At 41.5% G+C, this 15,199-nt stretch overlaps 1 protein-coding gene across 2 annotated transcripts in view; it reads left to right on the top strand.

Moving 5' to 3' along the window:
• The window catches only part of RECQL (RecQ like helicase), a 40,046-nt gene that overhangs the window by 4,458 nt on the left and 20,389 nt on the right, over nucleotides 1-15,199 (top strand). For both annotated transcript variants that reach the window (XM_060194479.1, XM_060194481.1), the window contains 4 exons: nucleotides 2,328-2,507; nucleotides 3,536-3,642; nucleotides 5,982-6,180; nucleotides 8,854-9,020. In XM_060194479.1, the coding sequence (XP_060050462.1) occupies nucleotides 2,328-2,507; nucleotides 3,536-3,642; nucleotides 5,982-6,180; nucleotides 8,854-9,020 (653 nt within the window). The remainder of the gene's footprint in view (nucleotides 1-2,327; nucleotides 2,508-3,535; nucleotides 3,643-5,981; nucleotides 6,181-8,853; nucleotides 9,021-15,199) is intronic.

The following is a 15,199-nucleotide window of genomic DNA, read 5'->3' as shown; positions in this document are numbered from 1 at the left end:
AGTGTTTTTTTGGGGGGAGGGGCTTACATTTTGTTGCAAAACTAGCTACTTAAAGGGAGTGAGAAACTTGTAGATAGGCCATTTATTTTTGCATGTTCTTTAACAAAAAATAAGGTTAAAGGGGCTGGGTGGTGGCACACTTGGTTGAGTGCACACATTATAGTGCACAAGAATCCAGAATCAAGACCCTGGTTCCCACTTGCAGGGGGGAAGCTTTACAAATGTTACAACAGTGCTGCAAGTTTCTCTCTCTCTCCCTCTCCCTCTCCCTCTCCCTCTCCCTCTCCCTCTCCCTCTCCCTCTCCCTCTCCCTCTCCCTCTCTCCCTCTCTCCCTCTCTCCCTCTCTCCCTCTCTCCCTCTCTCCTTCCCTCCCTCCCTCCTGTTCCCTCTCCCTCTCAACTCTTGTATCCAAAAATGAATAAAATATTTTAAAAAATTTTAAAATAAGGTTAATTAAACACACACAGAGACACTTAATGGACCAAGGAAATGGCACAGAAGCACTGGTTCTAGGTTCAATCCTTGGCACCACCAAAAGCAGAGCTGAGTGGTTTGATTGAACCCAGGGCCTCAATCAAACCTTGCTGAATTCAAGATCTTGCTAAGCATAATGCTGATTAGTAACAGTAGTGGGCTGTTAACCACTCTAGGAAGATTCACAGTGCTTGGAGGATCTTGTTTTCTAGTGAACCACTTCCTTTATAATTTTTATATTTTACTGGGTAGAGACAGAGAGAAGTCAAGAGGGAGGGGAGAAATACTGAGCTAGGTAGAGAGATACTGTAGCACTGCTTCACTATTCATGAAGCTTCGGGGACCTGGAGCTTGAACTGAGTCCTTATGCACTGCTCTCAGCTACATGTACCACCGCCTGGCTCCTCTAGTGAATCGCTTCTAAACAAGGTGTTTTAACTGAAATTTCTAAATAATTGTCAACATTGTTCATATTTGAGTTTTTTTCTTTTTTAAATCATACTATGAATACCAACATTTTAATGCCTGATCAATGCTTTCCTGTTCTATAAAGATTAATTCTCAGATGTCATGTATTTTTATTTCTGATGAATTATTATTAGATTTGTTATGGCCTAGCTTAGTGAGCTAAAACCTCTCAAAATTACATTAAAGAGGGTCGGGCGGTGGCGCAGTGGGTTAAGTGCATGTGGCATGAAGCGCAGGGACTGGCATAAGGATCCCGGTTCGAGCCCCCGGCTCCCCACCTGCAGGGGAGTTGCTTCACAGGTGGTGAAGCAGGTCTGCAGGTGTCTATCTTTCTTTCCCCCTCTGTCTTCCCCTCCTTTCTACATTTCTCTCTGTCCTATCCAACAACGAACAACATCAACAATGGCAATAATAATAACCACAACGAGGCTACAACAAGGGCAACAAAAAGGGGGAAAATGGCCTCCAGGAGCGGTGGATTCATGGTGCAGACACTGAGTCCAGCAATAACCCTGGACGGGGAAAAAAAAATTACATTAAAAAGTTTAATTGTTGGGGCCAGGTGGTGGCGCACCTGGTTGAGTGTACATGTTACAATGCATAAGGGCCTGGATTTGAGGCCCTGGTTCCCACCTGTAGGGGGAAAGTTTGCAAGAGGTGAAGCAGGGCTGCAGGTGTCTATCTTTCTTTCCCTCTCTCTGTCTTCCCCTCCTTTCTACATTTCTCTCTGTCCTATCCAACAATGAACAACATCAACAATGGCAATAATAATAACCACAATGAGGCTACAACAAGGGCAACAAAAAGTGGGAAAATGGCCTCCAGGAGCGGTGGATTCATGGTGCAGACACCGAGTCCAGCAATAACCCTGGACGGGGAAAAAAAAAATTACATTAAAAAGTTTAATTGTTGGGGCCAGGTGGTGGCGCACCTGGTTGAGTGTACATGTTACAATGCATAAGGGCCTGGATTTGAGGCCCTGGTTCCCACCTGTAGGGGGAAAGTTTGCAAGAGGTGAAGCAGGGCTGCAGGTGTCTCTTTACCTCTCTCCCTCTCTATTACCCCCTTCTGTCTTGATTTCAGGCTGTCTCAGTCTAATAAAATAAAGATAATAACAATTTTTTAAAAAGTTTAATTGCCCATAAGTATTGAATGTCTTTTTTTCCACCACCAGAGCACTGTTCATCTCTGGCTTATAGTGGTGTGGGGTGTGAACCTGGGACCTCAGAGCCTCAAGCATGAGGGTCTGTTTGCATAACCATTATGCTGTCTTCCTTGCCAGTATTAAAAGTCTTACATATGTTTACTTGATTCCTCTCAACTATAAAAGCAGTCATTTCAGTGTTTGCCTCATATTTAGATTAATATGTTTTTGTCTCACTAGATTTTCCGTGGTCTGGCAAAGTTAAAGACGTGCTTCAAAATGTCTTTAAACTGCAGAAGTTCAGATTGCTTCAGCTTGAAACTATTAACGTGACAATGTCTAGGAAGGATGTCTTTCTAATTATGCCTACTGGAGGTGGAAAGAGTTTATGCTACCAGTTACCAGCACTGTGTTCAGATGGTACGTATTAATAACGATTCTGTTAAGTTGTAGAAATGGCATTTGCCCTAATATACTTTTCAGTTTAAAAAAAAAAAAAACCGTGCTGAGAGGCTGGGAAATAGCTCACCTGGTAGTGTCTCTGCTTTGCCCTGCATGAGATCCTGGGTTGGAGCCATAGCACCAGATAGGAACATTATGGCTGGCCTGGTGAAAATCCTAGTAGATGGTGGGCTGATGCTGCCATCACTCTCCTCTTTTCTTTCTGAAATAAATGAATGGGGAAAAAAAAAAAAATAAAGCCTCAGAAATGCTGGCATCACACATACAGAAAATTCTGATTCCTCATTAAAAAAAAAAAATTCTCCCTAGCCATACATATATGAAATCTAATATTGAGGTTGTTTACCACGTTAGGGTGCACTGGGAAAGGAACTTAATTCTTAGTGAGAGAGAAGGAAAGTAGTGGATTCAGTTTGTGATGGGTTGACTTCACCATGCCTGTGAGACACCTGGGAGTGGGGTAGGGAAGAGACTGGTTGGATATAAACTTGGCTCTTAGGGTTCTGAGTTAGCCAAGGCTGTGGATGTGGAGATGACCATGGAAGCCAGAGTGAACACATCATCCAGAGTAGTGTGAGAGGACAGCTGAGAGCTGCAGCCTGTGGCACCCACACAGGGAAGAGCTCTGCTGAAAGTTAGTGATCTTTGTCTTTGTCTTACGATCATGGATTATTATCTACCACCTTTATTAATTGAGAGTAAGAGATGGGTAGTACACTGATAGATCTGCATTGAAAATTAGTCTTCAGGCAGAGGTTAGATATGGTTATGCAAAGAGACTCTTGTGCCTGAGGCTCCAAAGTCCCATGTTCAGTCCCCAGTACCACCATCAGCCAGGGCTGAGCAGTGCTCTGGAGAAAAAGAAAAGACAAGAAAGAAAAAAAAAAAAAAACCATTAGTCTTTATCAGTGTCCACAAGTTACAGTCCACAAGTTACTCTTTGTGGAGATAGTGCAAATTTAAAGTAGAATTGTTTTCTCTTGCAGGTTTTACACTTGTGATTTGTCCATTGATCTCTCTTATGGAAGACCAATTAATGGTTTTAAAGCAATTAGGAGTTTCAGCTACCATGCTGAATGCTTCTAGTTCTAAGGTATGTTTCCATGACAGTTACTTAATTTGTTTAATATAAATTCATTTGAAATAGGAGTTTCAGGGAGTTGGGCAGTAGCACAATAGGTTAAGTGCATGTGGCGCAAAGCACAAGGACCAGAGTAAGGATACCAGTTCGAGCCCCTGGCTCCCAAACTGCAGGGGAGTCACTTCACAGGCGGTGAAGCCGGTCTGCAGGTGTCTGTCTTTCCCCCTCTGTTTTCCCTCCTCTCTCCATTTCTCTCTGTTCTATCCAACAACGACGACATCAATAGCTATAACAACAATAAAAAAAAACAAGGGCAACAAAAGGGAAAATAAATTAAAAAAAATTTTTTTAAAAGAAAGAAATAGGAGTTTCAGCTGCCACTGAACTGCTTATAAACTTATAATCTGGGGGCCTGGGTGGTGGCACACCTGGTTCCACACACATGTAATGTGTAAGGATTTTGTCTCAAGCCACCAGTCCCTGCTTACAGGAGAGAAGCTTCACAAGCAGTCTCATCCTTTCCCTCTCTTACTTCCCCTTTCCCTCTTGATTTCTCTTTGTTTCTGTCAAATAGATAAAATATTATTAAAAAAGAAATCTTAAAAAAAAAACAAAACTTACAGATCCTGGTTCGAGCCCCCGGCTTCCCACCTGTAGGGGAGTTGCTTCACAAGTGGTGAAGCAGGTCTGCACGTGCCTGTCTTTTTCTCCCCCTCTGTCTTCCCCTCCTCTCTCCATTTCTCTCTGTCCTTTCCAACAACAACGACATCAATAACCACAACAATGTTAAACAACAAGGGCAACAAAAGGAAAAAAAAAAAAACCTTACAATCCTACAACTATAACGTTAAGAGTTGCAAATTACTACTCATAGGCTAGCTCCATTCCTTTGCCATTGTTTATGTGGTCCATGAGCTGAGGGTTTTTAAATTTTAAGTGCTTTTAAGAAATCATCAAAGAGATTGGAATTCAGCTTACCTAGTAGGCTGTGTGTCTTGCCATGCCTGTGACCTAGCCAGATTCTAGTCTCAGTACCACAGAGAAGCTCAGTACCAGGGGAAGCTCTCCCTCTCTGACTGAAATGAAAAAGTCAGTCCAGTAGTGGTGACATTGAACATGCTCCTCCCCCTTAAAAAAATCATCTCACAATTATTTTGTGCATTGTAATACTGACATGGAATTTAACCTTCTGTGTCTGTAAGTAACAGTAATAGGTTCATGTATGTATGTATGTGTGTGTAGTAGTAGTAGTAGTAGTAGTAGTAAGAGAACTATGCTCATAACACTTAACATTTATTGCCTGGCACTACTGTATAGGGACATCTGCTGACCAGTCATCTTGTATGACTGCTTTTAAGATACAGCTAAACCTGGACATCATTAGCAGCTCATGAATCATTATAGCTGTAAATAAATGCACATTTCTTTTTCACTCTTTTTGAAGTCTGGTGTTAGTATTACATGTAGCATCTGTAGCACTTTTGTGTCATATACCCAATAAAGATGCAGATAGACAGCAACTGAGCTTGGCCATATTATCCCCTCAGCTCCCCAAGGATCTTATAGATCTCTTCCCATTGTAACTCACTGACACCCCCCCCCCCCCCCGGCCCACCAGTGGGATTTCTTTCTTGGAGAAAGTTTAATCCTGTATTTGATGTCTGCCTGGACAATGGACAATGCCCGTTTATCCTTTGTTGAGGAAGCTTCTTTGTTTAGAATTCAGATCTTTTGACAATAGAGCAATCCATTTCTAGTTATATTGCTTGACAAGTCTGTGGGATACTTAATTTTTTTTTCTTAAATATCCATTTTCCTGAGAGAATGTCTAGGCACTGCTAAGCTCTGGCATGTGGTAGAGCCAGGGATTGAATCTGGGGTCTGTGGGGCTGCAGGCATGAAAGTCTGGTGTGCTACTGTCTTCCTACCTCCCTGGCCCTCCACCACCTTCTCTAAGCCCCCCTCCAGGAATACATTTTTGTTCACATGAAGTAACTACAAAATCAAGATGAATAAAACCCATAGCCTTTGCATTTAGCTTGTGTTTTGGATTATATTATGAAACAATTTATAATTATGCATTCGTAGAATAAATCCTTATTGGAAGTGTCTTTCCACATTTTTTTTTTCTCATATGACTTTCTTCTGTCATTCAACAGACTGGGTGTAAATAAATAGCTGAAATGCTATTTACAGAGCTGGTGAAGCTTAGTGCTGGGACATGGTTTTGATTCTAATGAACTGAACAGCCTAGGTCTTGCTTTTGAGCAATGACCATCTTCCTTCACCACCTAGCACTGCAGTCTGCTGGTTTTCTTCTCAGTCTCTATACTCTGTCTACCCTTCCACAGGAGCATGTGAAATGGGTCCACGCTGAAATGGTAAATAAGAACTCCAAGCTCAAGCTCATCTACGTGACTCCGGAGAAAATTGCCAAAAGCAAAATGTTTATGTCAAGACTCGAGAAAGCCTATGAAGCCAAGAGACTGACCCGGATTGCCGTGGATGAAGTTCACTGCTGTAGTCAGTGGGGCCATGACTTCAGACCCGGTAGTGACCTTGTGTCTAGAAAGCTCCTGACTCAGATTTACACAGTGGAAATCCCTGCTTCTGTTCACAATCTCCTCTACTTACATTTTTCTCTGGCCCTCCTAGGAGGGAAGTCAGAGTGGAATCTTTTAATCTTTTTATTCCAGTTGCCTTTAATCTTTGCAGTGTATTATTGGCAGATGCAGTTTACTTAACACCCAGGGCACCAGATGAGAATCGTATAGTCAGGAGGCTTTGCCATTGTGTCAGCATCATAAAATGTCATCACACAGCCTAGATGGTCTAACCTCCTGCACTTCTAGGCTTTGTGGTGCCGCCTGTTGGGACCTCTGTCCTGTGAACAGGCATAAGTGCCCTCCTGACTGATGGAGGTGAGTAAATGCCAGCAGGACAGAAGAGGATAACACAGTGAGTCCTCTTCTGTCCTGGTGGCATTTACTCACCTCCATGTGTGCTGAGGAGTGCTCATCCACTTCTGTCATTATTCTTCAGCATTCACCCAAGTCATCAACGTTCTCCTTGGGAGCTAATTCTTATATAGTAGATGCCTCAACTTCTAGAAAATAGGTGCTATGTACATGGTTATGTATGTGTGGATATCTCCTTTTTCCTTCAAACATTAGCAATTCTTTTATTTATTTATTTTTCCTCCAGAGTTATCGCTGGGACTTGGTGCTTGCACTACGAATCCACTGTTTCTGGAGGCCGTTTTCCCCATTTTGTTGCCCTTGTTATTGTTGAAAGAAAGGAGAGGGAGAAAGCCAATGAGGAGGGGAGGACAGAGAGGAGGAGAGAAAGATAGACACCTGCAGACCTGCTTTGCTGCCTGTGAAGCAAACCCCCTGCAGGTGGGGAGCCGGGGGCTTGAACTGGGTTCCTTACACTGGTCCTTGCACTTTATTCCATGTGCTCTTAACCCATTGTGCTACTGCTCTGCCCCCGACCAGTTTTCTTTTCATCTCCTTTCTTCCTCCCTCCCTCCCTTTCTTCCTTCCTTTCGCCACTAGGGTTATCCCTTGGGGCTTTGTGCTGTCACTACAAATCCACTGCTCCTGATTCTTTTTTCTTTTTTCTTCTATTTTATAAGACACAAATTAAGAAGGGAGGTAAAAACAAAACAGAACAAAACAAAAACAGACACCTTTAGATCTGTTTCACCAATTGTGAAGGATTCCCCCCTACAGGTGGGAGCAGGGGCTTGGACCTTGGTCCTTGCGCATAGTAACATGTGCTCAACCAGGTCCCCCCACATGGTCAGTTTCGGAGTCCCTGACCAAATCAGAGGCCTGTAAAAGGTCTCTGGGAAGCTTTTCATTCTGTGTGGCAGTTGCTACTGTAGATATGTAGCCAGCAGTCTCATGGGGCCACTGTTGACTGGCCAGGTCTCTGGTTGGGAAGAATGGAAGTGGTGGTGAAGAACCAGGACATCCTCCAGCTGGCCTGGCACCTCCACTTCTCTCAACTGATTTTTCCAGCAAAGATCCTTAGAGAATAATGGTGACTGGTTCTCAGGTTTTTTTTTAGGACGAGCAGTTTGGAAGCCATAAGGGAATGCAAGTTCCCAGGTTTCTGGAGTGGATAGTCGAAGCAGCCAGCAAAACACTGTGTTTTGGTCCACTTTATTGCTTGCTCTTCTCTGGACCTGCCAAGTAATTTTAGGTACTGCGTCTGCATGTAAGTGTGTCTCCTCTGTCAGATGGTTTTCATCATCTGCCCTTCCTCAGGAACCTCTGTTCATTTTTCCAGATCCAACTCAGGTGAATGTGGGGGTTGTGTAGCAGTAGAACAATGGGACTTGCAAGAGAATCCTGTTTGATCCCTGATACTACAAATGCCAGAGCGATGTATTCTCTCACTTAAAGAAAAGAAAAAAAATCTTTGGAAATATGCATTTGAAAAGAAAAATTTAAAAAAAGACACAGATAAGTGTTAACCTACTTGAAACCTCAGTTATTTCTCCTAGATTTTCATGGTAGACCTCTACTTTAGTACCTGGCAAATTCTACAAAGTCTTTTTCCTTTCAAATATTTATCCAAGAGAAAGCGAGCATGAAGAGAGTTCTGCTTAGTCACATGCAGTGTTGGAAATCAAGTTCAGGGTTGCAGGTTTGCAAAGCATGTGCTCTACCCATCAGCCACAATTCTTATTTTTTTCCCTTCAGAAAGTTTAATTATTTAAGGGAGTACTAAGGAGAATGTAAATACTGATTGAGCTGTGTAGAACAGGCATGAGCCAGAATAGTTTCTTGAAATAGGTTTCTATATAACTAGTGCCCTCACTAAGCCTTTCCTGGCTGAATCCACCTTCACTGGGATGATCCTGTTGGCAGGAGGCTTTTGGCCAGTGCCCTCTTCTCTCTCATCAGACATAGACTAAAAAACTAGGGCTTCTCCCACTGCATCTTGAATCCACCATTCAGCTGGTACAGAGCAATCTAAAGTTTCTGGGAAATGTTCAAATATTCCCTTTCTTCACCAAGGATTTACATCCGTGGCCAAGGACCATGTCTCTGAAGAACAGTTCAGGGTGTATGAAAGCCAGCTTTCTCTGGCTCCGTAGCAGCTGCCGACGCGCTGATGTAGAGAGCTGCAGAAATCAATGAGTCCTTGATTAGAAGGTGCCCTTTATTCCTGAAGGGACAGAAAGAGGGCTGATTGTGTGTTTCTTTGCAGATTATAAAGCACTTGGTATCTTAAAGCGGCAGTTCCCTAACACGTCACTCATCGGGTTGACAGCAACAGCCACCAACCACGTGCTGAAGGATGCTCAGAAAATATTGTGTGTTGACAAGTGCTTGACCTTCACAGCTTCTTTTAACCGGCCTAATTTGTTTTATGAGGTATGGAGCTTTTATTCAGTTGACTACTTTTGTGAAGACAAAGAAATGACCTTTACATTGTTAATTTCCATGAATAACAGCTACATTAAGATTTTAAGGTCAGGGGGCCAGACGGGGTGGCATACCTGGTTAAGTCATCCCCAGCTCCCCACCTGCAGGGGAGAAACTTCACTAGTGGTGATGTAGCTGGGGCTGGTTTTTAGGTGCATCTCTTTCTCTCTCCCTTTATATCTCTACCTCTCCTCTATGTTTCTCTTGGTCCTGTCATATAAAGGGGTGGGGGGGGGATGGCTACTAGGAGAGGTGGAGTCATTATGCAGACACCAAGCCCCAGGGATAACCCCGGCAGCAGTTATAAAAAAAAAGATCTTAGGATCAGGAGGTAATTAAGAGCTTAATGAGATACATATCTTGTGTTGCATATGTTAGATTAAGTAGAAGCTCAATGATTGTAGAACCTTTCTTGTGTTAGGATGGAGAGAATGAGTTGACAGCAACAACATCATTATTGAACTAAACAAATAAATACTATGAAATTACAGGGCCATATGAAAACTGTGCTATGGGGCTGGGGAGACAGCATAGTGGTTATGCAAAAGACCTCTACATCTGAGGCCCTGAGATCCAAGGTTCAGTACACAGCAACACTGAAAGCCGAAGCTTGAACAGGGCTTTGGGTAAAAAAATAAAAGAGACCAATTTTCAAAAAGAATTTGCTGATAGTATCTATTTAGATGATATTTAATATCTAATATTAATATTAAATAGCCTAACAGATTTTTTCTTTTTACTTCTTTTAAGAATAGACAAATATTTTTCAAGTTTTCATTGAATACTTACACTGTAGTTTTATATTTTTATAAACATAGCACTGGGGGGTGTCTATCTCCTTACTTACTAGTTACTAAATGTGTTTCATCTCTGATGAAATAAAACAGTAAAGATGGGGAGGAGAGTGGTAGGTGCTGGGTTGAGGTAAGTGAAAAGAGTGAAAAAGCTGTAGGAAAATCTCTTACATTCATGAGAGAATGGCCTTGGGAAAGTGTTAAGTAAATGGTAATCATTCCTTCTACTTCTTTTTTTTTTTTTATTTAAGAAAGGATTAATTAACAAAACCATAAGGTAGGAGGGGTACAACTCCACACAGTTCCCACCACCCAATCTCCATAACCCACCCCCTCCCCTGATAGCGTTCCCATTCTCTATCCCTCTGGGAGCATGGACCCAGGGTCATTGAGGGTTGCAGAAGGTAGAAGGTCTGGCTTCTGTAATTGCTTCCCCGCTGAACATGGGCGTTGACTGGTTGGTCCATACTCTCAGTCTGCCTCTCTCTTTCCCTAGTAGGGTGTGTCTCTGGGGAAGCTGAGCTCTAGGACACATTGGTGGGGTCTTCAATCCAGGGAAGACTGGCCAGCATCCTGGTGGCATCTGGAACCTGGTGATTGAAAAGAGAGTTAACATATGAAGCCAAACAAATTGTTGAGCAATCATGGACCCAAAGCTTGGAATAGTGGAGAGGAAGTGTTGGGGGGGGGGGGTACTCACTGCAAACTCTAGTGTACTTCTGCTTTCAGGTATATATTTTGCAGTAGTTTATGGATACGTGTGAACATAAGCTCTCTCTCACAGAAACTGGTGTATATCTAGGTTATGGGACTTTGTTAGAAAGTGAACCACCTGAGGTGAAATTAGAGTGTACTATAAAAGGAAAGGTCTCACCCGAGTAATGAAGCTGAAGGGTTGTCATTCCACTCGTGAAGTCTCTGGACACAGTCTGAGGTGAAGCATGTTGAGGTGGCAATCGTTGCGTTGGTTAGGTTGTGATCGGCGGATGCAATATTATTTGGTATGGATTGGGAGACGCATACGGGTAAGTGGGCCCTATCCAAGGGTTCCAGGACTGGGGGAAGTAAGGGCTCTATAGTGGAGATGTGAGGTTCCTGCTGTCTTAGGATTCAAAAAGACAATCAATAGTTAATGTTATCATCACATTATTTGGTAATTGGGTTAACTTTGAAAAGTCCTTTTGTTAGGGTTTGCTGTACAGTATCCAGTATCTTGTATATAGCTATGCTATTGGATGCTTCTAATCTACTTGGTCTAGGCTTTTGAGAGAGTCCGCATATCAAATACACAGCCTATATATTAAAAAGATTCAGTTTGGTTTTGAAAAACTTTGAGACATACAATTGATTTTCCCCCTCTCATATTAACTACTGATTTATATGTCTACATTTTGCTAGGAGTGTACATAAACACCATTCCCACCACCAAAAGACTAACCCATCCCTCCCACCCACTCCCACTCCCCACTGTCCCAGGAAGCTGCATGTCTACCCCTCACCACAGGGTTTTTACTTTGGTGCCCTACTTACAATTTAGTCAGGTCCTGCTTTTAGTTTCCCTTTCAGATCTTCTTACTCAACTTCTGTTGATGAGTGGGATCATCCCATACTCATGTTTATCTTTCTGACTTAGTTCACTTAACATAATTTCTTCTAGCTCTGTCCAAGATGGGTCAGAGAAGGTGGGTTCATTGTTCTTGATAGCTGCATAGTATTCCATTGTGTATATATACCACATCTTTCTCAGCCACTCATCTGTTGTTGGGCACCTGGGTTGCTTCCAGGTTTTAGCTATTATGAATTGTGCTGCTATGAACATAGGAGTACATACCTCTTTTTGGTTGGGTGTTATGGAGTCCTTGGGGTATAACCCCAGGAGAGGAATTACTGGGTCATATGGAAGGTCCATGTCTAGCCTTGTGAGAGTTCTCCAGACTACTCTCCACAGAGGCTGTACCAATTTACATTCCCACCAGCAATGTAAAAGGGTTCCTCTGTCCCCACATCCTCTCCAGCATTTGTTGCTGCTGTCCTTTTTGATGTATGCCATTCTTACAGGAGTGAGGTGGTATCTTAGTGTTGTCTTAATTTGCATTTCTCTGACAATCAGTGACCTAGAGCAGTTTTTAATATGTTTGTTAGCCTTTTGGATCTCTGCTGTAGTGAATGTTTTGTTCATATCCTCTGCCCATTTTTGGATGGGGTCATTTGCTTTTCTGGTGCTAAGTTTCCTTTATATATTTTGGTGATTCGTTTCTTGTCTGATGTATGGCATGTGGAAATCTTCTCCCATTCTGTGAGGGGTCTCTCTGTTTGTTTAATAGTTTCTTTAGATGTGCAGAAGATTTTCAATTTGATGTAGTTCCATTGGTTTGTTTCTGCTTTAGTCTTCCTTGCAATTGGGTTTGATTCATCAAAGATGTCCTTGAGGTGTAGGTGGGAAAGTGTTTTACCAATGTTTTCCTCTAAGAATTTGATTGTTTCTGGTCTGACATCTAGGTCTTTGATCCATTTGGAGTTGATTTTTGTTTCTGGTGAGATAAGGTGGTTCAATTTCATTCTTCAGCATGTTACAACCCAGTTTTCCCAGCACCATTTATTGAAGAGAACCTCCTTTTTCCATTTAATCCTTTGGGCCCCCTTATCAAAGATTAGATGTCCATAGGTGTGGGGATTTATTTCTGGGCTTTCAATTCTGTTCCACTGGTCTGTGTGCCTATTTTTGTTCCAGTACCAAGCTGTTTTGATGATGATGGCTTTATAATATAGTTTAAGGTCTGGGAGTGTGATGCCTCCATTTCTGTTTCTTTTCCTCAACATGGTTTTGGCAATTCTAGGTGTTTTAAGGTTCCAGATAAATGATTTTAGTGTTTGATCTATTCTCTTAAAGAAGCTTGGTGTAACTTTGATGGGTATTGCATTAAATTTGTATATGGCTCTGGGGGGAATATTCATTTTGATGATATTTATTCTTCCAATCCATGAGCATGGGATATCTTTCCATTTCTTGGTATCAGTTAATATTTCCTTGAGTAGTGACTCATAGTTTTCAGCATACAAGTCTTTCACTTCTTTGGTCAACTTTATTCCTAGGTGTTTGATTGATTTTGCTGAAACAGTAAATGGGAGTGATTTCTGGATGTCTTCTTCTTCAGATTTAGTGTTTGCATAAAGAAATGCCACTGATTTTTGTACATTGATTTTGTAGCCTGATACCTTGCTATATTGCCTAATAACTTCCAGTAATTTTCTGCTGGATTCTTTAGGTCTTTCTATGTATACTATCATATCATCTGCAAATAGTGAGAGCTTGACTTCCTCCCTTCCAATCTTCATTCCTTTGATTTCTTTCTCTTGCCTGATTGCTATGGCAAGAACTTCCAATACTATGTTGAAGAGTAACGGTGACAGTGGACAGCCCTGTCTAGTCCCCGGTCTGAGGGGCAATGCTTTCAACTTCTGTCCATTGAGTATGATGTTGGCTGCAGGTTTGCTATATATAGACTCCACTATCTTGAGGAATTTCCCATCCCCATTTTTTGTAGAGTTTTGAGCATGAATGGGTGTTGGATTTTGTCAAAGGCTTTCTCTGCATCTATTGAGATAATCATGTGGTTTTTGGCTTTGCTTTTATTGATGTGGTGAATGACATTGATTGACTTACGGATGTTGAACCAACCTTGCATTCCTGGGATGAATCCCACTTGGTCATGATGAACAATCTTTTTGATATGTTGCTGTATCCGGTTGGCCAAGATCTTATTTAATATTTTCGCATCTATGTTCATCAGAGATATTGGTCTGTAGTTTTCCTTTTTTGTTCTGTCCCTATCAGCTTTTGGTATCAGGGTGATGTTGGCTTCATAGAAGGTGGAAGGGAGTATTCCTGTTTCTTCAATCTTATGGAAAAGCTTAAGAAGTATGGGTACTAACTGTTTCCTGAAAGTTTTGTAGAATTCGTTTGTGAAGCCATCTGGTCCAGGACTTTTGTTATTTGGAAGATTCTTAATAACTGTTTCAATTTCTTTGTCTGTGATTGGTGCATTTAGATTTTGTAGTAGTTCATCTTGGTTCAGTTTTGGAAGGGCATATGTTTCTAGGAATTGTTCCATTTCTTCCAGATTCTCTAGCTTGGTGGCATATAGTTCTTTATAGAAGTTTCGCAGGATTATCTGGATTTCTGTGGTGTCAGTTGTGATATCTCCTCCATCGTTTACAATTCTATTAATTTGAGTCTTCTCTCTTTTTTGTTTGGTGAGTCTGGCTAGGGGTGTGTCAGTTTTGTTTAATCTTTCAAAGAACCAACATTTGGCTTCATTGATCTTTTGTATGGTTCTTTTATTTTTGATGTTGTTTATTTCTGCTCTAACTTTAGTGATTTCTGTCCTTCTGGTTGCTTTAGGGTTCCTTTATTCCTCTTCCTCTAAGTCCTTGAGGTGTGCAGTAAGGTCGTTCATTTGAGCTTCTTCTTGGTGTTTAATATGTGATTGTATGCCTATAAGTTTCCCTCTCAGTACTGCTTTAGCTGTGTCCCAAATATTTTGATAGGTTGTGTCTTCATTTTCATTAGTTTCCAGGAACATTTGAATTTCCTACTTGAGTGAGTCTCTGACCCAGTGGTTCTTAAGGAGCATGTTGTTTAGTTTCCAAATTCTGTGTCTTTTAATAATTTTCTGTTTGTTGTTAAATGTTAGTTTTACTCCACTGTGGTCTGAGAAGATACTTGGGATGATTTCAATGCTCTTGAATTTATTGATGCTGTCTTTGTGGCCTAACATGTGGTCTATCCTTGAATATGTGTTATGTGGATTTGAAAGGAAGCTGTATTCCAGTTTTTTGGGGAGGAGGAGTCTGAAAATGTCCAAGAGGTCTAGTCTGTCAATCTCTTCATTCAATTCTGTTGTATCTTTATTGGTTCTCTGCTTTGTTGATCTGTCTAAGTGTGAGAGTGGGGTATTGAAGTCTCCCACTATTATTGTATTACTATTGATGTATTTTTGAAATTCTTTCAGTAGGTACTTAATGTATTTAGATGGTCCCTCATTGGGTGCATAGATGTTAATAATTGTTAAGTCTTCTTGGCTGATTGATCCCCTAATCATTATGTAATGTCCTTGCCTATCTTTTATTACTTTAATTTAAAATCTATCGTGTCTGAGATGAGAATGGCTGTTCCTGCCCTTTTTTGTGGTCCGTTAGCCTGTATGATAGTTTTCCATCCTTTCACTTTAAGTCTGTATTTATCTTGTTGTGACAGATGGGATTCTTGCAAGCAGCATATGGTTGGGTTATGGTTTCTGATCCATCCCCTACCCTATGCCTTTTGATGGGTGA

The sequence above is a fragment of the Erinaceus europaeus genome, chromosome 7, assembly GCF_950295315.1.
Source record: "Erinaceus europaeus chromosome 7, mEriEur2.1, whole genome shotgun sequence".
NCBI classification, from domain to species: domain Eukaryota; kingdom Metazoa; phylum Chordata; class Mammalia; order Eulipotyphla; family Erinaceidae; genus Erinaceus; species Erinaceus europaeus.
This window is presented reverse-complemented; position numbering and strand designations above follow the sequence as displayed.